Below are 24,598 nucleotides of genomic sequence, written 5' to 3' on the forward strand. Positions count from 1 at the left end.
TTTCAAAATGTTTAGAGGCTTATTTGCTCTGGTCAACAGAAAACTGAACATATAACAGTGTGCTAGTTTGGGACCTAGGCTCAAAACTTGAGTGCTTTTGTTTTTCTTTCAGAATCCTGTTATCTCTGTGATAATAAGCATATGTTAACTTGCTGGGAGATGAGATACCACATGGAGAAGAACGAAGGTGCCCCAGTTGACAGGCAACTCACCCCTAGAAACAGCTGCAATCAGCATCTGACCACACATGTCTGAAGGATCCCAGCTGAGACCAAAAGAATTGCCCAGCTGAGTTTAGCTTAAATTGCTGACCAGCTGAATCATGAGCTAGTAAGTTTCAGGTGGTTTGTTATGCATCACTAACTAACTAACACACACACACCCATTACAGACAGGTTGTCAGAATTCAATGAGAGATTGATTACTAGTTACCCGCAAACAGTAGGCACCCTATAGGTATTGATTTTCTTTTCCCTTTATTTAAATTTGGATCTCTTGTTAGATGGTGGTGAGTTATGTAAAGATACAGGTAGACATGTGTACATGTGATTGGTGCATAAACTCACCCAGTCTCCCACACCATAGGAGGAAAAAGACAACCAATAGCCTGTTCATTAGGGCCAAGGCCAAATACCAATATCAGAAGTTTGTTTAATCTATTTTCTCTATATCTAAACTTTGGAAGGCAAAGCTGTGGAAGACCTGAAGACTTGAGGTTAGGTCCTCCTGGGGGCTCCATTGTTCTTTTTTTCACTGTCTGATTTTTGGAAGGAAGATGGACAGCAGGCAGGGCAGCAGTGGTCGACCTGTGGACCACTCTCTTTTTGCAGCCCTTGCTCTTTCTAGGGCCTTGTCCCTTCAGCCTTTGGCCTGGGGAGAGATGTTGATAAGGAGGCACCGATCTTTCACTTCTGGAAGGAAATGAGGGTTCAGACCCTTCACTTCCCTCAGAGCTGCACGTCAGTGTGACAGCCACTGGCCCTGTGTGCATACTAAGGGCCTGGAATGTGGCTGAACTGAGACGTGCTGAGAAGGTGAAACACAGAGTGAGTTTCACAGATTGACTACCGAAAATTATATAGTTCATTAATATATTGATCATACATTTAAATGATAATATTTTGAATATATTGGGTTAAATAAATTATTACAGTTTCACCTGTTACTTCTAATGTTTAAAAGGTGGTTATTAGGAAATTTAAAATTCACACGTGGCTTACATTTTATTTCTTAAAGGATTGCCTCCTTTTTGAAATTTCAGGCTGCCTGATCAAACTACCAGAGGCCAGAAAGGTCATAAAATCTGAAACGTTAAAATCATTGCCATTATATTGTTTTCATTTGTGAATAACATATATTATTTATAAATGGATATAACCTTATACAAAAGGTTAAATGAAAATACCCCTGGCCTGGGCCAGGCCCAGAGCAAGCAGGAAGCCCTGCATGAAAAGCCTGCAGCCAAGCACCCGTCACTTTGTCGCCTTCAGCCCAGCGTCCGATCACGTCCTCCGTCACTCAGTGACTGAGGGGGGCGGGGCCTGGAGCCCTATCCAATCAGGAGCGCTGACGTAGGAACCGTCCAATCAGGCGGGCAGCCGGACAGAAGGGCGCGGCTTCCGGGATCTGGCGGGGCCTTCGTCTCTCTTTGCAGCACTCGCTGGGTCGTCTTCTGTGCTCGGCGTGCTCCGCTCTGGGAAGCCCAGGTGGCCGCCACAGCCTCTTGCCCTTTGATCTGCAAGTATCAGGAGATCCATAGCTAAGAAGCCTGGACACCCGGGAAGCTGGGAAATGGTGAGTATGTGGGCGAGGTCCCGAGGTGGGCAGGGGGCTGATGGAAACAGGCTGGAACTGGCTGTGGCGGCCCCAGGCCTCCCCACAGCTCCCTCCGGAGTCTGCAGAGCCGAGACCCCGCTGGACCCGGCCCCAGCTTCCCCTGGCCTCAGGATGTGGGCTTCCGCCAGCCTCACCCGGCGTCCGGTCCGCATCTGTGCTCGACTTCCGCCCGGCCGGGGCCCTGGCTGGCAGCTGTGCGGCGGCGGCGGCAGGGGCCTGGGGGAGCGCCCCGACCCAGGAGGAGCCACTGCGTGGGAGGAGCTGTGGGGCGTGGGGTCCCAGGCCTCCTTTCTCCTGGTAAAAATGAAAAGGGAGTCAAGGTTTTAACGTTAAAGAGATTATTGGAGCAAAGAGCTGTTCATCAATGCAGAGCGCCCAGTCATGGTTTGTGGGTGCTTGGAGCAAAGGCTTTTGTAAGGGACATGAGGAAGCGAACCAAATTCAGAAATTCCAGTTACAGTCGTGGAGTCGCCTCGTTTGGACTGTCCAGGTGGAAATTTCCTGGTTGTGTAATGAGAGGTTAATTGGAGGTTTGCGGCTGGTTCAACCTGAATATCGTTTCTCCCTAAGGTAGTAATTTACAAGACATGAATTTGAGCTGGATTTTTTTCCTGAGGAACCAATGGTACTAGTGCTACTTCATTCTAATTGACTGCTAGTTAATTATTTTAAACACTCCAGAGGGAGACTGGTTTTCCACTGCGTTTCCAGATGTGTTGCAAGCAGGGTCTCACAGCCACCATCCTGTCCCCCCAGCCTATTTGTCCCTTATTGTACATTTCGCACACAGTATTTTAATCGTTTTTTCACAAAGCATTGGATGGCACTTTTTTTAGACTTCTGTTTTCTGTTTGTAAACGTTTTATGTGAGCAGAGAAGAATCCCCTGACACACTGCTTTAAAAAAAGCTTTGCGTCTCTTCTCCTTTTATCTTCCCCAGGCACAGACCCTTACCGGAATGTCTTTGGTTTGAGGTTCTGCTTTGGAAATTGTACAAGATCATGTGTCCTCAGCCACCCTCCAGTCTTTTTCTGTGCCTGGGTTTCATAATTGTCTGCGGGTGGCCCGGGATGCCTCCAGCAGTCCCGTCTCAAGGTCTCAAGGCGTGTTTAGTGACCATTAGCACCTTGTTCCTTTCCTCCCAGAGGACTGAGTGCCTCAGTGATGGAGGTGGAGCCACTTAAGGGAGCAGATGGATGCCCTGGGGCTGAGAGGAAGCTGGTTCTACCCTTCAGTTACAAAGCTAATCCCTTAGGACACAAGATTGTCTTCACCCAACTCCAGCTTCTATTCCTTGGGGACACATTGCTGGTCAGCCAGTTGGATGCTGATTTTGAGAAGATAAGGCAGAAATGCTTTCTGACATCTGGGTTCTCTCAGACTTGTGAAGGGGAAAAAACTGTTCCAAAGGACAAGGAAAACCCACTCCAGTGAGGGGGTGCAAGAATCTGTGGAGTCAAACCACTTGGGGCACAGTGTGGTGGCTCCTGGGCAAGGGGAAGGTGGTCAGTGAGCAGTTCAGGGAGCAGTATGGAAAGAGAGGAATGTCCCAAGTGATAGGATGGCCTGACTTGGAACTTGAGTCAGATTTGTCTGTGTTCCAATCAGCATTGCCACTTCCTGGGTTTTACACCTTGAAAAATTTTTTTCACTTATTCCAAGCTTAGTTTTTTTATTAACTGTCAATTGCATTTTAGCAGTAGAGAGCTTCAAAGGTAAGAAAATGTTTAAGAGGTGGATTTCAGAAAAGACATTATATAGTCAAATATATATGTTAAAAATTCTAATTCACCTTTTTCTTCAGTAGAGTGAGTGTAGTAAGTTTGTCAGGCCTGTTCTTTTTTACAGGGTGATTTTAAACAGAATCCCAGGACTTAGCTGTAGGAATGCTACCAGGGAAAGTAATAGGGAAAATCCTCTTCCAGTATGGCTATAGGAAATGAATACATTTCCACACAAAAAAAGTAGTAGATTAATTGGTGAATTACATTGATTCATCAAAATATGAGTTCCTCTTTTTTGCAGGGTGGAGGACTTGTGGAGTTGATATCTCTGTTATCTAGATGTCTGAGTTTAATACTGAATTTTAGAAGATGGGACTTGGCATCTCCTAGATATGTTCATATGTGATTGTTTACTGAATAATTTCAATTATGGAAATAATGTGACATGTTTATTGTCTGAAACTGATAGTTTTGCTTTCTCTATTGAGGTATACAATGTAAGTGCCTTTTCATTTTATTCTCTTAAATAAACATTGTGTTTGAGTGATTTTGCTGGATCCTTCAAACACTGGGCATTTTCTCATTTACAACTGAGTAACCCGGACTAGGAAATAGAAGTCGGAGCCCAGTGACTCTAAGCTAAGGCCAATCTTGAGCCTGCAAAAGGAGGTCATTGAAGGCCCAGTTAGTTCTTCCTGGGGAGCCTCCCCTGCAGGTGTCCCAGCCTACACACCCCAGCATGAAAGGAGCACTTCATACTGAGAGGAGCTATGGAGCCCTGCAGAGCTGGGATCCACAGGCAGGTGCTGTTGGAGTCGGAATGGAAGTCTGGAGGCTCTTTCTGAGGATGGAATTGTTATTGTTCTGGGACTGTTTCTAGACTTTGTCAAATAAAAGAAATTCACATTTAGGTAAGAAGTTACTTAATTCTAAAGGAGTATTACAACAGAGGGAAAGCACCAAGTATGATATCTTCCAGGATCTCAAAGGTTAAGGCAGACAAGGGCTTGCTTTCATTTGGAGGAACAAACCAGAGTACAAAGGTGAGATTGAGAGGACAAGATGCAGGGTGGCAGATCAGATCCTAGATTAGAGAAAGTTTGACTCCCAAATCAGCCTTAGGAGGGGCATAAATATGAGCTGTATGTTAGCTCAAGCAGAGGGTGGTACAAATTCAGGGGCCTGGGAGAAGGAGAGAATCTTAAGCAGTTTGGTTAATAAGTATTTTGTTCTAACAACTGAAGACAAAATTGTTCAGCTGACTGTTTATAGGGGGAAAAATGGGAATTTGAGAGTCTGTGCTGGCTTTGTGATAGGTGTAAGCAGGAACTTCATCGAAGTTATAATGAGAGGAGTGTTGCTTTTTATTAAGCTGTTCTTGGAGAACACAAAGCTGAAGGATTTCATTAATCACAGCTCTTTACCCGCTCCATCTTCCCCCATGACTTTCCATTGCCATATTCAGCTCTTCCATTTGACTGTTCCTGAGTTGTATCTTTTACAATAAACTGGTAAACATAAGTACAGTGCTGTGCTGAGTTCTGTGAATAGCTCTATCAAATTATTGAACTTGAGGAGTGGGTGATGGGAGTTTCTGATATACAGGCAGTAGCCCAAAAGTCACACGGGGACATGTGACTGCTCCCTGCCGTGGGGGCAGTGTTGTGAGACTGAGTCCTGAACCTGCGGGTCCTGTGCTCACTTTGGGTGGTGTCAGAATTGAGTTTTTGGACACCCTGTTGGTGTTGGAGAATTGGTTGGTGTTCAGCAAACTCCACACATTTGGTGTCAGAAAAAAAGACATCACAGCCTGTAATCCCAGCAGTTTGGGAGACCGAGGCGGGCAGATCACGATGTCAGGAGATTGAGACCATCCTGGCTAACACGGTGAAACCCCGTGTCTACTAAAAATACAAAAAATTAGCTGGGCGTGGTGGCAGCCTCCTGTAGTCCCAGTTACTTGGGAGGCTGAAGCTGGAGAATGGCGTGAACCTGGGAGGCGGAGCTTGCAGTGAGCCCAGATCACGCCACTGCACTCCAGCCTGGGCGACAGAGCGAGACTCCGTCTCAAAAAAAAAAAAAAAAAAGACGACATCACAGCGGCCTGGGCTGGAGGCATCTCAGGGTGTCCCAGGATTGGGAAGCTCTGTTATGCTGCACGCACATTGCACATTCTTCTGGGATTCCAGCTTTCCTCTCAGGATCAGCCAGGACTGAGGACTTAGAAGCAAAGAGTTCTGAAGACAGACCCCCTCTTTACTCTGCTGCCACTACATGATTTTCACCTGCTTGTAAACATACCCACTAGGCACTGACTTGGCCATATCTCTCCCAGAACTAGGCTTCATCCTCAGGAATCCCGTCACAGCACCTTTGCTTCTAGAGTTTCCCATAGAAAACCCACACAGGTGCCTGGAAGACTCCTGGCCTATCCCCACCCCCAGCAACCTGGTCTCTCCAGCCACCCAGGCTTTTGGATGATATGACCGTCATCTCATCTGCCTGCATGGACGCAGGAGTGAGCCGGAGCGTAGCCTCACTTGGGCCAGTATCTGTAGGCACAAACCACTTCTTCACTAACCCTGTGCTGGGTACTTAACATGGGTACTTGCTAGCACTTTTCTATTTTTTGCTTTCCGACAAACCCTCTTTGAAATGCACAGTTTGTCCAAGGCTAACCCTCAAGTGCCTGAATCTAGACCTACCAGAATTCAGATATCCATGAGTCCAAGACGATGGCCCTTGACTTAGCTGTGGAAGGTCATTGAAGGCCCAGTTACTTCTTCCTGGGGAACCTGGGCTGTGGCAGGTCATTGAAAGCCCAGTTACTTCTTCCTGGGGAGCACCCCCCTGCAGGTGTCTGTATACCCCAAACATGAAAGGAGCTCTTTATACTGAGAGCAGCTAGAAATAAGAGGCTTAATTCTCCCACCAGAAAATAGAATAAATTTTGCTCTTCTCCCCTTTTTTAAAGCTTTTATTTACTTTATTTTATTTTTTGAGACATGGTTTCATTCTTTTCACTCAGGCTAGAGTGCAGTGGCACATTCATAGCTTACTGCAGCCTCAAACTTCTGGGCTCAAGTGATCCTCCTTCCTCAACAGCGAGAACTAAAGGGACACACCACACCACATGGCAAATTTTATTTTTTATTTTGTGTAGAGGTGAGATCTCACTTCTGTTGCCCTGGATGGTCTCAAACTCTTGGCTTCATGCTGTCCTCTTGCCTCGGCCTCCCAAGTGCTGGGATTACAGGCGTGAGCCCCTGTGTTGACATAGACATCTTTTTTTTTTTTGAGATGGAGTCTCCCTCTGTCACCCAGGCTGGAGTGTGGTGGCCAGATTTCAGCTCACTGCAAGCTCCGCCTCCCGGGTTCACGCCATTCTCCTGCCTCAGCCTCCTGAGTAGCTGGGACTACAGGCGCCACCACCATGCCCGGCTAGTTTTTTTTGTATTTTTTTTAGTAGAGACAGGGTTTCACCGTATTAGCCAGGATGGTCTCGATCTCCTGACCTTGTGATCCGCCCGTCTCGGCCTCCCAAAGTGCTGGGATTACAGGCTTGAGCCACTGCGCCCGGCCGACATAGACATCTTAAAGCCCCAGTTTCAGAGTGGCACTCTTTGAGTTTTCCAAGTCCAGTGACCTGTTACAGTTGTGTGAGAAGCTCCTGGTATAAAAAGAGCCTGGTGGCCGAGGTGGGCAGATCACCTGAGGTTGGGAGTTCAAGACCAGCCTGACCAACATGGAGAAACTGCATCTCTACTAAAAATACAGAATTAGCTAGGGTGGTAGTGCATGCCTGTAATCCCAGCTACTCGGGAGGCTGAGGCAGGAGAATCGCTTGAACCCGGGAGGCAGAGGTCGCGGTGAGCTGAGATCGTGCCATTGCGCTCCTGCCTGGGCAACAAGAGTGAAACTCTGTTAAAAAAAAAAAAAAAAAAAAGAACCTAGTGACAGAATCTGTAAATGTAAACAAGAACCTCAGCAGGGCGAGGTCAGGGCCACAAAATAGACAGAGCCATGGTCACAGTCACACCCACCTGTAAAGTGTGAGATGGAAGCACTGTTGTCCTTTCTCTTACTCAAGATTTAGCTAATTAAGGATAGGTGATATCTCCTCTGGATTAAGAATCTGCCACTCCACCATGGCAGTTTTGTGTGTTTTTTGTTTTGTTTTGTTTTGTTTTCAGATGGAGTCTCATTCTGTCACCCAGCCTCATGCTGGAGTGCAGTGGGGTGATCTCCGCTCATTGCAACCTCCGCCTCCTGAGTTAAAGCAATTCTCCTGCCTCAGCCTCCCGAGTAGCTGGGATGACAGGTGCCTGCCACCACGCCCAGCTAATTTTTTTGTATTTTAGTAGAGACAGAGTTTCACCATGTTGGCCAGGATGGTCTCGAACTCCTGACCTCAAGTGATCCGCCCACCTCAGCCTCCCAAAGTGCTGGGATTACAGTTGTGAGCCACCATGCCGGCCTGTTTTCTATTTTTGCCCCACAGTATCAGCCGGAATCTCTCTTGCCTAGATCACCATGGGGACATAAGCCCAAGGTCACTGAGGACCTTGTCACAGGTACCGGGGAGTCTTTAAACATTAGTGCAGACTAAGGTCAGACTGATAAAAAGGTCTAAATCTGCTTCCAGTCTATGGCCATACCACTCCGAACATGCGCAGTCTCATCCCATCTTGGAAGCTAAGCAAGGTCAGGCCTGGGAATTCTGTATGCTGTAGGCTTTTTTCCTGTTTTTCTTTTCCATTAAAAATAAATAAAAAAACAAAGCTGCTTCCATCTCAGAGGAAGAGAAATGAGTCATGCATGTTTCTTCTTCCCCCCCTCACAAAAGGAATCTCTTTGATTGATATCCAGATGGGACTGGCTCCAGTTTCCTGGTATTGGGTAAAAAACAAGGAGGAGATCTCAAGACTCAAACTGATAAACCAGTTGCTTCCATTTCATATGGCCATTACAAAAACAGATGACACAGTCGTGGGTCCTTACCAACCAGGAACTTTCAGTCTAGAGCCAGTGGATAAACGGTTGAATTCAGCATCCCGTGGTCCGTACAAAGAAGGGCGGTAGGAGGTATATAGGGGTTTATGGCTTCACTGAGGCCGCTTCTCTTTTCTTGTTCTTCTGTGAGTTCTGGTGTTGCCACCTGAAGGGCTATCCGTGGACAAAAGAGTTGTTATTATCTTTGTTTCTATTGCATTTTCCTTGCCAAGAATAAATATTTAGTTTCTAATATATTTGTCCTAGAAAGCTCGAAGGGTGTTGGTTAAATTGCTTGTTACTGCATCTTATAAAATAGACGAGGAAGTGGCTAAAATTGGTTAAAATTACACAAACTCTGGGAGTCAAGTGTCTGTTGGGCAGGCTTAGGAAAAACAGAACTGGTAGTACCCAGAGGCATAAAGATAAGAAGCTGAGGGCCTGCTTCTTGGCCCCGCTCTGCCAGATCAACCTGCTTCCCAGGCCGTCTCCCACCCTGAAATCTCCCACACAGAATTCGTTAGAGGACATCAGAGTTTTGCATGGCGGTTCCTGTGATCTCTTCAGAGGAAGTGCCCACAATTTTCCCAAATCCAAAAGCAGATAAATGAGAACAAAGAACTGTGTAATTGGGGACCTTTGTTTTTCATTGACACCAGTGCTGCTAGAGACATGCCACCCAGCAACCTGTTCCTTCCTGCAGATCAAGTTGCTTTTCATTCCTGCAGATCCAGGAGTTCCTACTTATAAGAAAGTAAATACAAACATGACAACGAAAAATCCCTCTCAACTACATCTAACCCCTTCTTTCTGTATCTCTCCCATCTGTCTGTATTTAGCTTTTATTCTATATATTTTCTTTCTAAAACTCAGTGATGGAGAAACAGATAAATACAGCTGGGCCCTTCATGTAAATCCCGGGGATTATGGAACATTGCATTAATGCCCATGTCCATGTTGTTCTCCCAGTGCAGGCTGGTCTTGAACTTCTGACCTTAGCTGATCCTCCTGCCTCGGCCTCCCAAAGTGCTGGCATTACAGGCGGAAGCCACTGCGCCCGGCCAAGCATTTCTGTTGTGATACCAGTGTTGGGTACAAGGGACTCTGTGCTGTGTTTGCCTTCTCTCGCTGAGTGCTGCTGATAAGGAGTCCAGGGGGAACAGTATCAGAAGACTTGTTATAGAAGCCAATTTGCAGACCCCTTTCACACCTGCGGAAACACCAAATTAGAATACCAAATTATTTATATGTACATTGAAGCCTGAGAGACAGTATTCAGCTATGTGGTTCTCAGCCCAGGCTTCCAATTAGAATCAAATAGCCAGTTTGGAGAACTACCATCACACGTGCCGTCTCCAAAGATCCTGTCTGTGGTCTGAATGAAAGCATAATTGTTGTTTTAAGTAAGTGCCCCGCAAGGATCCTAAGGTGAGATGAGAGTCAAGCATGAGGGCTCCCAGATACAGTCACGAGACTTGAGTTCCACAAGGAGGTCAGAGGGCTCTACTTGGGTTGGATAGGGGTAGGTCACCAAGGTCCATATTTCCTTTGCTGTACCAGAAATTGCTAGAGTTCATAGCAGGGGAGATCACCTGAAGGCAGGAAATTTTTGGTCTTTATGTGGTAGCTTGTTTTTCCTCTCTCCTGTGACAAAGAGTAGGGGAGTATTCCCTTTTCTGCACTTCAGGGCCTTCTACCTGTAGGTGTGCTGGTTGCAGTTGAAAGGGTTGTGCTGACACCTTTAAAGGCATATTCTCAAATGCAGGTGTAATTTGTCCAGATAATCTCACCTGAGAAGGAATCCCAGCGAAGAAGGAAGAAGAGGAAGAAATGGCTGGTTCTCAGGTGAATGTGTCTGGGTTCAGGGGATGTGTCCTCTTTTCTTCTGGGACGTTATGTGTTTAGAACTTGCAAACCTTTATTTCTGTACTTCTGATGTACCTGCCTAATGTGTTTCTTTCTAACTACTTCCCCCCTCTTTTTCTTATGATTGATAATCAAGGAGCTCTGTAAAATCCTTCCTCCTGTATACCAGAACCTTCTCCATTCTCTCCATCCAGGCTTCTTAATGTCATGACCAAATCTTACCATTCATGTATGATGGGCAGTATTGAAATGTTCTGTGACATATCAACATGGAAAAGTGTGGATCCCCAGGATTACCCCTGGGGATGGGGCTGGGTCTTGAGGTGTCAGTGAAGAAGGGGACCATGCACTGTTTATATTTCATCCACATGCTCCATCATCTCTCTGCAGAACAGAATTAAGAAAAGAGACATTTAAAGAGGATGGCATTCATTGCCTGGAATAACTTAAAAGTTCTGAAAAGAGAATAATTAGAAGACACTTGCTGTCTAGGATGCTAAAGAAACACTATTGAAAAGCACTGTTATAGATTAAAGAACCAGGGAAATATCTATAGCTTGAACTTTGCATAAAACTGATGTTTCTGATGCAGCTGGAAACCATCATTCTCAGCAAACTATCGCAAGAACAGAAAACCAAACACCACATGTTCTCACTCATAGGTGGGAATTGAACATTGAGATCACTTGGACACGGGAAGGGGAACATCACACACCGGGTCCTATTGATGTTTCTGGCCAGACACTGGCTCACACCTGTAATCCCAGCACTTTGGGAGGCCAAGGTGGGCAGATCACTTGAGGTCAGGAGTTCAAGACCAGCCTGGCTACCATGGTGAAACCCCATCTCTACTAAAAATACAAAAATTAACTGGGCGTGGTGACGTGCGCCTGTAATCCCAGCTACTTGGGAGGCTGAGGTGGGAGAATCACTTGAACCCAGGAGGCAGAGGTTGGAGTGAGCCGAGATTGCACCATTACACTCCAGCCTGAGTGACAGAGCAAGACTGTCTCAAAAACACAAAACAAAAAACCAGATGTTTCTACATGATTAGATTCAGATTGTAATTTACTATTTTTGTGGCTAATAATATCAGAGTGGTGATGTTGTGTCCTTGATGTCATGTGATCCTTGTATGTGATCCTTGATGTCATTTTATCCTTGACATCCTTGATGTCAATTTATCCTATTAGAGTTGATCTTAATTTTATTTACTTGTTAAGGTGCTCTCTGTCAGATTTTTGCACTATAGAGTTATTTTTCTCATTATTATTTAGTACCTTGGGGAGATTTACTGACTGATATAAATAAGCCATCACATTTAATCGGGAAGCTGTTCTTTCTTTTTAGATTCTCTTTGCTTATAGCTTGCTTTGGAAAATGAAGGCTCTAGTGTTTGTTTATTGATTAGATAAACTGAAATAAACACAGGCTCTGCCACTTCCTGCATGTTCGAAAGAATATTTTCCTTGGCCCAGACACAGTGGCATCACTGTATAGCCCACTTAGAAATTCAGAAACTCAGGCTTCACCCTAGGTCTGAATCAGAACCTGCATTTTAAGAAGATCTCTAGTTTATTGTGTACACATTAAAATTTGAGGGGTACCTTCTGATGAATCATGACTTCTACATATGAGAAACATTTACAGCTTATCCTGTGTGATGTAAATATAGCAGGGAAAAAAATGTATGTGCCTGTGTTGATGCCCTTAATTTTATACTGTATTATTCACGAGAGTAGAATATCTACACTGGTTATGTGGAGCTTATGCCATCCTCTTTCTTCAGAATTAAGAGAATACGTTAGAGAATATTTCTGTGTTTACAATTATTTGATCATTTCAGTCTCTTCTGTAAGTAAGAACTAGTTCTCTCTGTCTCTCTTTGTGCCTAGAATCAAATTAAGAACTCTACCTGTGGCCACTTGATAAGTATGTGTTTTCTCTTTTCCAGGGACTGTTGATATTCAGGGATGTGGCCATAGAATTCTCTCCGGAGGAGTGGAGCTATCTGGACCCTGCTCAGCAGAATCTGTATAGGGACGTGATGTTAGAAAACTACAGAAACCTCCTCTCTCTGGGTGAGGATCACGTCAATGCACAATTTCTATTTTACACTAAAGATTGTATCTCCTTCGTTGTAGAATATTTTTGGGAATTTCTGCTTTGCATGAATGAGTTTCAGATTTCTGCTTTCAAGGAAAACTTGGGGATTTGTTGGTGTAGAAAAAAATAATCTTGAAGGTATTTTATCTTGACATTATCTTTCCTTTCTTGAGGTGATGTGCATACTCTAGTGCTGGTAATTCTAGAAATTTAGTGGCATAAAATAGTGTTGCTACACCCTAAAAAATCCAGTTACCACCACCAATTTTTGATTCAGTAGCAATAGGTAGTGAAGCTAGGGACACACAAATTTAAAATACTTTTTAAATATTCTAAAGGTTCTGTCAGGAAACAGTATTTTGGGATTAATTTTCTAGAATCTGCTATTTCCTCATTTCTCTACTGAGCACAGTACTAGGTTGGTAATTAGAGAATCGAAGCAAGAGTCATGCTACTTTTTAAAAAATAAAACAGATCCTTTTAAAAAAATTTTTTTTTAATGAAACAGGTATTGCTGTCTCTAAGCCAGACCTGATCACCTGTCTAGAGCAAAGGAATGAGCCGTGGAATGTGAAGAAACATGAGACAATAGGCAGACACCCAGGTAGGTGGGAGTGAATGAAGTAGATGATACAGGTGAGAGGTTCAAAGATCAAGGAGGAAGCCAGACCTTAAAATGTGGTTTGGGAAGCTCTGCTCCCATGGAAATGGTTTCTGAGAAGCCTGAGTTTCTTTCCCTTGCTCTCACAAACCAACACCTCTGTCCCATGCTCTGAAATTCTTTTAGGGCTCTGCTTTCCCTTCAGTGATCTTTCTTCAAGATGACAGTGAGAGCCAAAGTCGTCTTCATAGCTTGAAACAGACTGTATGATCTGATTGTTCTTCCATTGCTTTGGGGCCACAGGAATATCTATTTTTGAAAAGCTGTTTGTTAAACTATTTTTTAAGTTCCTTTTTTGCATTATGTCTAAGGTGTGTGAGAGTAGTGGGATTTGGCTCAGAATCCCAGGAACACTAGAACAGATGTTACATGTTTTCTGCTTTGTGATTTCCCATTCTAGAGAGGTTTTAAATGTCATTCTATAGAAATTTATACTCAGTAATTTTATAAGAACACTAGACATCTCCCTAAATGTAAGAAACTATTGTTTTTTATTAAACATTTATTGTTTTAGTATAAACTGAGATTGGTAATTTAAACTCTGCCCAAAATTCTCAACTGTAGTATAGTTTAGTGTATCTATTCACTTCTGTATTAGTTGGTTTTCACACTGCTAACAAAGACATACCTGAGACTGGGAAGAAAAAGAGGTTTAGCTGGACTTACTATTTCCACGTGGCTGGGGAGGCCTCAGAATCATGGCAGGAGGCTAAATGCGTGGCAGCAGCAAGAGAAAATGAGGAAGAAGCAAAAGCAGAAACTCCTGAGAAAGCCATCAGATCTCCTGAGACTTACTATCATGAGAATAGCACAGGAAAGACCGGCCCCCATAATTCAATTACCTCCCCCTGGGTCCCTCCCACAGCATGTGGGAATTCTGGGAGATACAATTTAAGTCGAGATTTGGGTGGGAGCACAGCCAAACCATAACAACTTCCTAGATTTCTTAAATATGCTATGTATTTGGGTAGCTTAGAGCTGTGCTAAGCATATATTTAACTTCCACTTGCTACCTTAGTTTATAATAACTATAATTTTATAATTTTGTTTGGTATGACCGGAACTGTTATTCATATATATGTTGGTGTGTATACATTTGTGTATATATGTACATGTGTGTAATGTGGATTTTTTCACAAATAAAAATTGTGTAAGTATTGTGTACAATGTGATGATTTGATACAACTATCTTAGCAAATTTTAAGCATACAGAACACTATTATGAACTACAGTCACAATGCTGTACACTAGATCCCCCAAATGTATTTATCTTATCATGGAAAGTTGTACTCTTTGAACAACAGCTCCCTATTTTCGCTACCTCCAGCCTCTGGCAATCATCTTTGTACTCTGCTTCTATGAGTTCAACCCTATTTGATTCCCCTTATAAGAAAGATTATGCAGTATTTCTCTTTCTGTGGCTGGCTTATTTCACTTAACATAATTTCCTCATGTTCATCCATGTTGTTGAAATGGCAGGATTTTATTATTTGTAATGACTGAATAATATTCTAGAGTGTGTGTGTGTGTGTGTGTGTGTACTTTTATTTTTAGTGTCTGCAAACATTTAGGTTGTTTTCTTTTTTTATTTTTATTTTTATTTTTATTTTTTTTTTTTGAGGCGGAGTCTCGCTCTGCCCCCCAGGCTGGAGTTCAGTGGCCGGATCTCAGCTCACTGCAAGCTCCGCCTCCTGGGTTTACGCCATTCTCCTGCCTCAGCCTCCCTAGTAGCTGGGACTACAGGCGCCCGCCACCTCGCCCGGCTAGTTTTTTTTGTATTTTTAGTAGAGACGGGGTTTCACCGTGTTAGCCAGGATGGTCTCGATCTCCTGACCTCGTGATCCGCCCGTCTCGGCCTCCCAAAGTGCTGGGATTACAGGCTTGAGCCACCGCGCCTGGCCGGTTGTTTTCATATCTTGGCAATTGTGGAAAGAATGCTGCAGTGAACATGAGGGTACAGTTTTTTTTCTTTTGAGATATTTTATTTCTTTTGGTTATTTACACAGAAGTGGGATTGATGAATTATATGGTAGTTTTACTTTTTCATTTTTTAATTAAGAACCTCCATACTGGTTTTGCTAATGGCTCTATCAGTTTACAGCACAGCAACAATATATGGAATTTATTTTTCTTCACACCTTTGTCAATACTTGTACTGGCTTATTTCAGTTAACATAATATTCTCAAGCTTTATCCTTATCATACAAGGTGACAATATTTCCTCCTTCTTTAAGGCTGATAATATCAATTTTATGTATATGCCACATTATCTCTTTTGTAGTTTTTTTATTTGTATGAATTTATGGAGTATAAATTAATTTTCTTAAGTGGAGAGATTATGCAATAGTGAAGTCAGGGCTTTTGTCCATCCCTTGAATAATACACATCTCTCTTCTTTTTGATGTTCGCCATCCAAACAGTTGTGAGGTGATGTGTCATCCTGGCTTTGAGTTGCAGTTGTTTGATGGTCGGTGATGTTGAGCACCTTTAAGGATACATTTTTAGTAACGTTACACATATTTACATTGTTTTGCAAAAGATTGCTAGAAATTTTACATCTCATAAAACCAAAACTCAGTACTCCTTGAGTAAGAACTGCCCATTTTATTCTCTCTCCAGCCCTTGACAAACACCCTTCAACTTTCTATATGATCTTGGCTACTTAAGATATTATATAGAAGTAGAATCATACACTATCACTGCTACTGGCTTATTTCAGTTAACATAATATTCTCAAGCTTTATCCTTATCATACAATATTTCCTTCTTTAAGGCTAAATAATCTCAATTTTATGTATATGCCACATTTATTTTTATTGATCAGTTAGGGGACATCAGGGATGATTCTGCATTTTGGCTTTTGTGAATAATGCTGCAATATATCTTCTAGGTTGTGAGTTGCGTACTTTGAATATATACTCAGAAATGGGATTGCTGGATTATATGATAATTCCATTTTTAGTGTTTTGAGGAATCTCTATACTGGTTTTTAATAGTGGCTGTGTCATTTTTTTTTTTTTTTTTTTTGAGACGGAGTCTCGCTTTGTCGCCCAGGCTGGAGTGCAATGGCCGGATCTCAGCTCACTGCAAGCTCCGCCTCCCGGGTTTACGCCATTCTCCTGCCTCAGCCTCCCGAGTAGCTGGGACTACAGGCGCCGCCACCTCGCCCGGCTAGTTTTTTGTATTTTTAGTAGAGACGGGGTTTCACTGTGTTAGCCAGGATGGTCTCGATCTCCTGACCTCGTGATCCGCCCGTCTCGGCCTCCCAAAGTGCTGGGATTATAGGCTTGAGCCACCGCGCCCGGCCGTGTCATATTTTTAATAGTGACTGTTGTCATATTTTTTCATCAACAGTTCACACAGGTTTCCATTTCACCACATCCTTGACAGATTAGTTTCTGTTGGTCCTTTTTTTTTTTTTCCAGACAGAGTCTTACTCTGTCACCCAGGTAGGAATGCAGTGGCGCAATTTCGGCTCACTGCAACCTTCACTTCTGGGTTCAAGTGATTCTTGTGCCTCAGCCTCCCGAGTAGCTGGGATTACAGGCATGCACCACCATGCCTGGTTAATTTTTGTGTTTTTGGTAGAGATGGGGTTTCACCATATTGGCCAGACTAGTCTCGAACTCCTGGCCTCATGTGATTCACCCGCCTCAGCCTCCCAAAATGCTGGGATTACAGGCATGAGCCACTGTAGCCGGCTCTGTTCGTTTTTAATAGTGACCATTTTGATGGATGTGACGTGATACCTCGTTGTGATTTTGCTTTGTAGTTCTCTACAAATTAGTAATTTTCAGCATTCTTTCAAGTGCCTGTTGGCCATTTGAGTATTATCTTTTAAAAAAAAGTCAGTTCAATCCTTTGTCCATTTTTAAATCAAATTATTACTTTTGGGGGGCTGAGTTTTAGGAGAGATACATTCTGTACATTAACTCCTATCAAATATCTAATAGGTAAATATTTTCACCCATTTTTAAGGTGGCATTTTCACTCCACTAGTTGTTTCCTTTAATGTTCAGAAATTCTGAAGTTTGTGTAGTTCAGTTTTTTTTGTTCTTTGTTGCTTATGCATTTGACATCATATCCAAGAAAACAGTGCAAAGACCAATGCCATGATCTCCTCTATATTTTCTCCTGAGAGTTTTGTTATATTTTTACATTTAAGCATTGAATCCTTTTAAAATATTGTTCACATATAATGCAATGGAAGGGTCCAACTTAATTTTTTTCATGTAGATACTCAGTTTTCAACATGATTTGTTGAAGAGACTCTCCTTTCCCTATTGTGTGGTCATAGCAACCTTGCGGAGATCATTCGATTGTATACAAAGGGTTTATATCTAGGTTCTCTCGTCTGTTTCATTATTTATCAATATTTATCTTTTTATAGCTTTGTGTAATATGTTTAAACCAGGAAGTGTAAAGCCTCTTCTTCTTTTTATTTTATAGTTTTTGTTGTTGTTGTTGTTTTAATAATAGAGGCAGGGTCCAATCTGACTTCAAACTCCTGGCCTCAAGTGATCCTCTCATGTTTACCTCTCAAAGTGCTAGAATTACAAGCATAAGTCACCATACCCATCCTTTTCTTTTTTTGAAATGGTGTTTAGCTAGTCATAGTTTCTAAGCAAATTTTAGGATTTGGAAAATATTTCTGCAAGAAAAGTACCATTGGGATTTTGATAGAGATTACGTTGAATTTGTATACCGCTGTTGGTACTGATATCTTTTTTTTTTTTTTTTTGAGATGGAGTCTCGCTCTGTCACCCAGGCTGGAGTGCAGTGGCACGATCTCGACTCACTGCAAGCTCTGCCTTCCGGGTTCACGCCATTCTCCTGCCTCAGCCTCCCAAGTAGCTGGGGCTACAGGTGCCCGCCACCACACCCAGCTAATTTTTTTATGTTTTTAGTAGAGACGGGGTTTCACCGTGTTAGTCAGGATGGTCTCCATCTCCTGACCTGACCTCATGATCCACCCGCCTCGGCCTCCCAGAGTGCTGGGATTACAGGCGTGAGCCACCATGCCCGGCCAGTACTGATATCTTAACAAAAAATCATTGAGCAAGAATATGTTCAACAGTGTGTTTAATTTCTACATATTTTGGATTTGGTTAGGAAAAAATACATTGTTTGATTTCAGTCTTCTTAAATTTGGTAAGTTGTCACTTGTCCTAACAGAATGAATACACAATTGATAATATTGTGTATTCTGCTGTTTTTCCTGGAGAATTCTGTACATGTCTGTTAGGTCTAATTAGTCTATAATCCTTAAATTTTCTGTTTTCTTATTGATCTTCTATGTGATTTTTCTATTCATTATTGAAAGTGGAATCTTGAAGTCTACAATTGTGTTGCTGTGTGTTTCTTATGTCATTTCCATCAATATTCACTTCATATATGTGGCAGCAAATATTGCTCCATATATATACACACACACACACACACACATATACACATATACTATATATATATATATATGTTTGTGTGTGGAGTGTGTGTATATAAAACTGTTAAAGATTTTTGGTAAACGGGCCTATTTTACCATTATATCAATCTTTGTCTTGTGTGACAGTTTTTAATTTAAAATGTATCTTGTATAATTGTGGCCACACCACCCAATTGTAGTTACTATTTTCATGGAATATATTTTTTCATTCTTTACTTCCAGCCAATTTGACTCCTTTAGAGCTACAGTTGAGTCTGTTGTATACAGCATATTTTAGAATCTTGTTTGTTCTTAATCCATTCAGCCATTTTCTTTTCATTAAGGAATTTAATCCATTTATATTTAAAATAATTCCTAAAGGAAATGGCAGTACTATTACCATCTTGTTTGTAATTGTTTTCTGTTCCTTGTAGATACGATGTCCCTCATTTCCTCTCTCACCGCCTTCCTTTTTGTTTTGTTGACTGTGTAGTGACATGCTTTGATTCTTTTCTCATTTTCTTTTGCATTACTTCTGTAAGTACTTTCTTTGTGATCACCTTGAGAAATGGACAGTTCATAAAACTTCTTAAAGTTCTAATAATCTATCTCATAACTTCCCGACAGTTGAGTATGAGAATTATTTATCTTTATATCCCCCATTTGATATTAATGTCAAAAATTATATCATTTTATATTGAGCATTTATTAACAGATTTATGGAGATTTATGTTGTTTTTCACATTGTACAAAATTTTTGGTTTTATGTAACATTCAACAATTCTATATCTGTGTATATATTTACCTTTAACAGCTTTATATTTTCATATGAATTTATGATGTTGTCCAGCATCATTTTATTGTTCAACATAATGGACTGCTTTTATCATTTTTTGTAGGACCGTACTAGTAGCAGCAAACATTCTCAGCTTTTGTTTATCTTGGAAGCCTATTTTTCACTTATTTTTGAAAGTAAATTTCTTTTAGATCTAGTATCCTTAGTAATATTTTTGATTTTATCTCATTGAAATTTTAGAAGTTCTCAGCACCACCCCTTTTTAAAAAAAATAACTTACCACTTTTCACCTATATCTTCTTAGTATCTTTTTATTGGTCTACTGAATGGTTTCCATTAAGTCCAATATTTCATCTTCATTTTTTTCCATTTTTAAATGTTACGTACAACTCAATATTTATAAATGATATGTCTTCAATTTGCTGATGTTTTTTCTGCCTCATTAAGTCTGCTGTTTTAGCTCTTTAGTAAATTTTTCAACACAGTGTATTTTCCAGCTCAACAATTTTAGTTAGGTTTTTGGGGGTTTTTTTTTTGAGACAAAGGTTTGTTTTGTTGCCCAGACTGGAGTGCAGTGGAGTGATCTCTGCTCACTACAACCTCTGCATCCCAGGTTCAAGCAATTCTCCTGCTTCAGCCTCCCGAGCAGCTGAGATTACAGGTGCCTGCCATTACGCCTGGCTAATTTTTTTGTATTTTTAGTAGAGATGGGGTTTCACCATGTTGGCCAGACTGGTCTTGAACTCCTGACCTTGTGATTCACCTGCCTCAGCCTCCCAATGTGCTGGGATTACAGGCGTGAGCCACCACACCCAGCTTAGTTGGGTTCTTTTTTATAGTTTTTTTTTTTTTTAATCTCTTTGTTGATGTATTATTTTCCTCATGCATGGTTTTTCTGTTTTGTTTTGTTTAAACAGGGTTTCACTCTGTCATCCAGGCTGGTGGTATGCAGCAGTATGATCATAGCTCACTGTAGCTTCAAACTCCTGAGCTCAAGTGATCCTTCCACCTCAGCCTTCTAAGTAGCTGGGACTATAGGCGTATACCACCATGCCTGGCTAATTGAAAAAAAAAATTGTAGAGACAGTCTCACTGTGTTACTCAAGCTGGTCTTGAACTCTTGGTCTCAAGCAGTTCTCCTGCCTCAGCCTTCCAAAAGCTGGAATTCCAGGTGTGAGCCTCTGTACATAGCCAGGATTTATTTTTAAATGAACAATAAGCAGAGTATTTTACGTTCTATAAACCGTATTGCTCTTGTCACCATGCCCAACCTGATTTTGTATAGTTATCTATATGTGTTCTACTTTTGGTCATTGAACATGTTTAAATTCTTTGTCAAAAACATGCAAAAATCTCCCTTTTTTAAGGGTCAGTTTCTAGAGATTTGTTTCTTCAAGTAGGGCAGGTTTCCTATTTTCTCTGTGTGCCCCGTGATCCCATACACAAAAATTTCTGTAGTACTAGAATGATGATATATGAAACAACTATGCTCTAGTAATCTCACAGAAGCATGCTTATAGGTGACACATTGCTTTTCCCTTTCTGTTTTTGAGATTTCTCATCTGTAATTTTTTGAAACTGCTTGTAATGTATCTTGTTATGGGTCTGTCTGTGTTTATCCTATTTGAAATGTGTTGAGCTTCTTAATTTATTTATTTTTTTACATTTGAGAATTTGTCAGGGTTTTTTCTTTCGTGCTTCAACCCAACAATTTCTTTTTATACTTTTCTCATTTTCTTAATTTTGTGTGTTTTCCCGTTTTACTCATTGGGCATTATTCAGATGGTTATCTCAAATTTTTCAGGTAACTTACACATCTCCATTTCTTTAGGGTTGATTTCTGGATATTTATTTATTTATTTGTTGATTGAGCCATGTTATCCTAATGTATATGTAGCAATCTTTGTTTGAGATTTGGGCACTAAAATCCACCTGTCAAAATCTTTATAAAATGGCCTTGTCCTGGGTAGTCTGACACCAAGTGACTCAGGTTAGAGTTTCCATGAGCCTCTCAAACCTATTCTCAGGATGTATGTTCTCTGGAATTTTGTGTTTAATTTCCAGTTAAAGAGGTTTACCCTTGTTTCTTCTTTCTTTCTTCTTCTCTACTCAATTATTTGCTAAATCTGTTGTCTGTCTGTGGTACTGCAGCTTCTCTGCTGCTGTGACAATTACTTACCTTTGGTCTCAGCAGAACCAACCTGTGATTCAAAGGTTGGTTCTATTCTACCACTATTCCTTCCAGCACTTTGGGTCATGGGAGACAGAAACTAGTCTTTGGAAATTCTATCAAAAGTATGGGCATATGTGCCACTACTGTTTCTATTGAAGGAGAAGCTAGGAGTTGGGAATTTATTCCTGAAGTCATTATGCTATATTGAGGGGAAGAAAGAGTTGTGGTGGGTAAATGTAACAAGCTTTCCTTCTCCTTGTCTGTGGCTTTTAATATGGTTTCTAGAGTTCTCACAAAGACATTTTGTTCAGTATATTTTTGTTATATTATGTTCATGAAAAAATCAGGGCCTGTAGTATTTTATTATGCTATCTTGCTAATGTATTTAGTATAATTTCATACATTATCTTTTTAGATTATATTCACCTAAGTCCAGTAAGTTGATATTTTAATTTTTTTCAGCTGTTTCTTCTCATTTCACCCAAGATCTCTTGCCAGAGCATAGTATAAAAGATTCATTTCAAAAAGTGATACTGGGAAGATATGGAAGCTGTGGCACTGAGAATTTACACTTAAAGAAAGATTGGGAAAGTGTGAGTGAATATAAGATGCAGAAAGAATGTTATAATGGACTTAACCAATCTTTATCAACTACCCATACCAAAATCTTTCAATTTAATAAATGCATGAACATCTTCAGTAAACCATCAAATCTAAATAGACATAAGATAAGACATACTGGAGAGATATCTTCCAACTGTAAAGAATGTGACAATTCCTTTTACATATCCTCAATTCTAACTCCACTTCAGAGAATCCACACTGCAGAGAAATCCTACAAGTGTAAACAATGTGGGGAAGCCTTCAAGCACTGCTCATGCTTTATTGAACATAAGACAGTTCACAATGAAGAGAAACATTTCAAATGTAAAGAATGTGGCAAAGTCTTTAAATCCTTCACAAGCCTTTCTAATCACGTTATAATTCATACTGGAGAGAAACTCTATAAATGTGAAGAATGTGGCAAAGCTTTTAACCACAGTTCAAACCATGCCAAACATAAGAAAATTCACACTGGAGAGAAACCCCATAAATGTGAAGAATGTGGCAAAGCCTTTAACTGGTTCTCATACCTAACTCTACATAAAAGAATTCATACTGGAGAGAAACCCTACAAATGTGATGAATGTGGCAAAGCCTTTAACCAGTGTTCAAACCTCACTAAACATAAGAGAATTCATACTGGAGAGAAACCCTACAAATGTGAAGAATGTGGCAAAGCTTTTAACCGGTGCTCACACCTTACTGAGCATAAAAGAATTCATACTGGAGAGAAGCCCTACAAATGTGAAGAATGTAGTAAAGTCTTTATATCTTGTTCAAGCCTTTCAAACCATAAGAGAATTCATGCAAGAGAGAAATGCAACAAATCTGAAGAATGTGGCAAAACCTTTAACCACTGCTCAGACCGTAATGAACATGAGAAAATTCATACCTGAGAAAAATCCTACAAATGTAAAAAATGTGGCAAAGCCTTTAATACCTGTTCATGTCTTACTCAGGATCAGAGTTCATGTTGAACTAAAGAATTATTATAAATATAATGACTGTCAAAACACCTTTCACAGAAAAAAATAATTTTACCACAGATTAATTTGTTCATTAATGGAACTTTAATTCTCTCTCTTTTTTTTTTTTGGTCTACATAAATCTGTCCTTATGCCAGTACTATATTGTTTAATTACTGTAACATTGTAGTAAGAGTTTATATCAGGAGTGTAAGTTACTGAATTTTGTTATTATTTTTCAGAATTCTTGTGTTTGATTTTCTTTACATGTTTATATGGATTTTAGGAAGAGCTTGTCAATTTCTATTAAAGAAAAGCTACATTGGAATTTGCATTGAATCTGTAGATAAATTTGTTGGGTATTTTGATCTTCAAATTCAGTATTGTTATCTTTGAATATTGAGTATATCTCAGTTTATTCAGCTCTTTGATTTCTTTCAGCATTTTAAATAATTTTCAGTGTATAGTATGTGCAGTTATTTTGTTAAGTTTGTTTCTAATTTTTTTTTTCTAGGATACTATTAATGAAATTTTAATTTAATTCTTATTTTGTTTACTGCTATGATATAAAAGTACTATATAACCTTTCATGTTGATCTTGTGGCATTAATGAACTTCTTTATTAGCTCAAGTAGGTTTTTATTTATCTATTTATTTAATTTTTTATTTTTATTTTTTATTTATTTATTTTTTTGAGATGGAGTCTCACTCTATCACCCAGGCTGGAGTGCAGTGGCCGGATCTCGGTTCACTGCAAGCTCTGCCTCCCGGGTTCACGCCATTCTTCTGCCTCAGCCTCCCGAGTAGCTGGGACTACAGGTGCCTGCCACCACGCCTGGCTAATTTTTTGTATTTTTAGTAGAGATGGTGTTTCACCATATTAGCCAGGATGGTCTCCATCTCCTGACCTTGTGATCCACCCACCTCGGCCTCCCAAAGTACTGGGATTACAGATGTGAGCCACCGTGCCCAGCCTCAAGTAGGTTTTTAATGAATTTCTTATACTTTTAAAATACGACATTATGGCAATAAAAGACTATTCCACTTATTTTCTAATCTGGAGAATTGTGTTGATTTTTCTAGTATAATTTTCTGGCTCATATATCCAGTACAATGGTGAATAGTGGTGAAAGCAGAAATTCTCGTCCTGTTTTCAAACTTGCATATAAAGCCCCCAGTCATTCACCATTAAGTATATTAGCTTTTGGTGTGGGGTTTTCCATCTTGGCTCACTGCAGCCTCAACCTCTTAAGCTCAAGTGATGTTCCCACCTTAACTGCCTGAGTAGTTGGGACAACAGGCATGCACCACCATGCCCAGATAATTTTTTTTTTTTTAATATTTTGTAAAGATGGGGTCTCCCTATATTGTCCAGAATGGTCTTGAACTCCTGAGTTTATGCAGTCTTTCCACCTCAGCCTCCCAAAGTTCTGGGTTACAGGTGTGAGCCACTG

The 24,598-nt window shown here is 40.9% G+C and overlaps 1 protein-coding gene across 6 annotated transcripts; it reads left to right on the forward strand.

Annotated features, from left to right (window-relative positions):
- The first annotated feature begins 1,605 nt into the window (after positions 1-1,605).
- LOC117075863 (zinc finger protein 682-like) lies at positions 1,606-23,732 on the forward strand. Of its 6 annotated transcripts, XM_033198627.1 has the most exons (6): positions 1,607-1,794; positions 8,062-8,134; positions 10,318-10,397; positions 12,373-12,499; positions 13,033-13,128; positions 22,039-23,732. In XM_033198627.1, exons 3-6 carry the CDS (start codon positions 10,383-10,385, stop codon positions 23,073-23,075), a joined length of 1,275 nt encoding a protein of 424 aa, XP_033054518.1. In that variant the 5' UTR covers positions 1,607-1,794; positions 8,062-8,134; positions 10,318-10,382; the 3' UTR covers positions 23,076-23,732. The 6 variants fall into 6 exon arrangements, with proteins under 6 accessions (XP_033054523.1, XP_033054518.1, XP_033054519.1 ...); XM_033198628.1 differs by lacking the exon at positions 8,062-8,134 and having other exon boundaries at positions 10,300-10,397; XM_033198626.1 differs by lacking the exon at positions 8,062-8,134.
- The last annotated feature ends 866 nt before the right edge of the window (positions 23,733-24,598 follow it).

The sequence above is a fragment of the Trachypithecus francoisi genome, unplaced genomic scaffold (genome assembly GCF_009764315.1).
Source record: "Trachypithecus francoisi isolate TF-2019V2 unplaced genomic scaffold, Tfra_2.0 Lachesis_group5, whole genome shotgun sequence".
NCBI classification, from domain to species: Eukaryota; Metazoa; Chordata; class Mammalia; order Primates; family Cercopithecidae; genus Trachypithecus; species Trachypithecus francoisi.

Bases quoted from the DNA above. Each gene is read 5' to 3' on its own strand.
- LOC117075863 (XM_033198627.1), top strand. The intron at 12,500-13,032 runs GTGAGGATCACG...TTAATGAAACAG, and splicing joins CAGAAACCTCCTCTCTCTGG to GTATTGCTGTCTCTAAGCCA. The intron at 13,129-22,038 runs GTAGGTGGGAGT...AATTTTTTTCAG, and splicing joins GACAATAGGCAGACACCCAG to CTGTTTCTTCTCATTTCACC.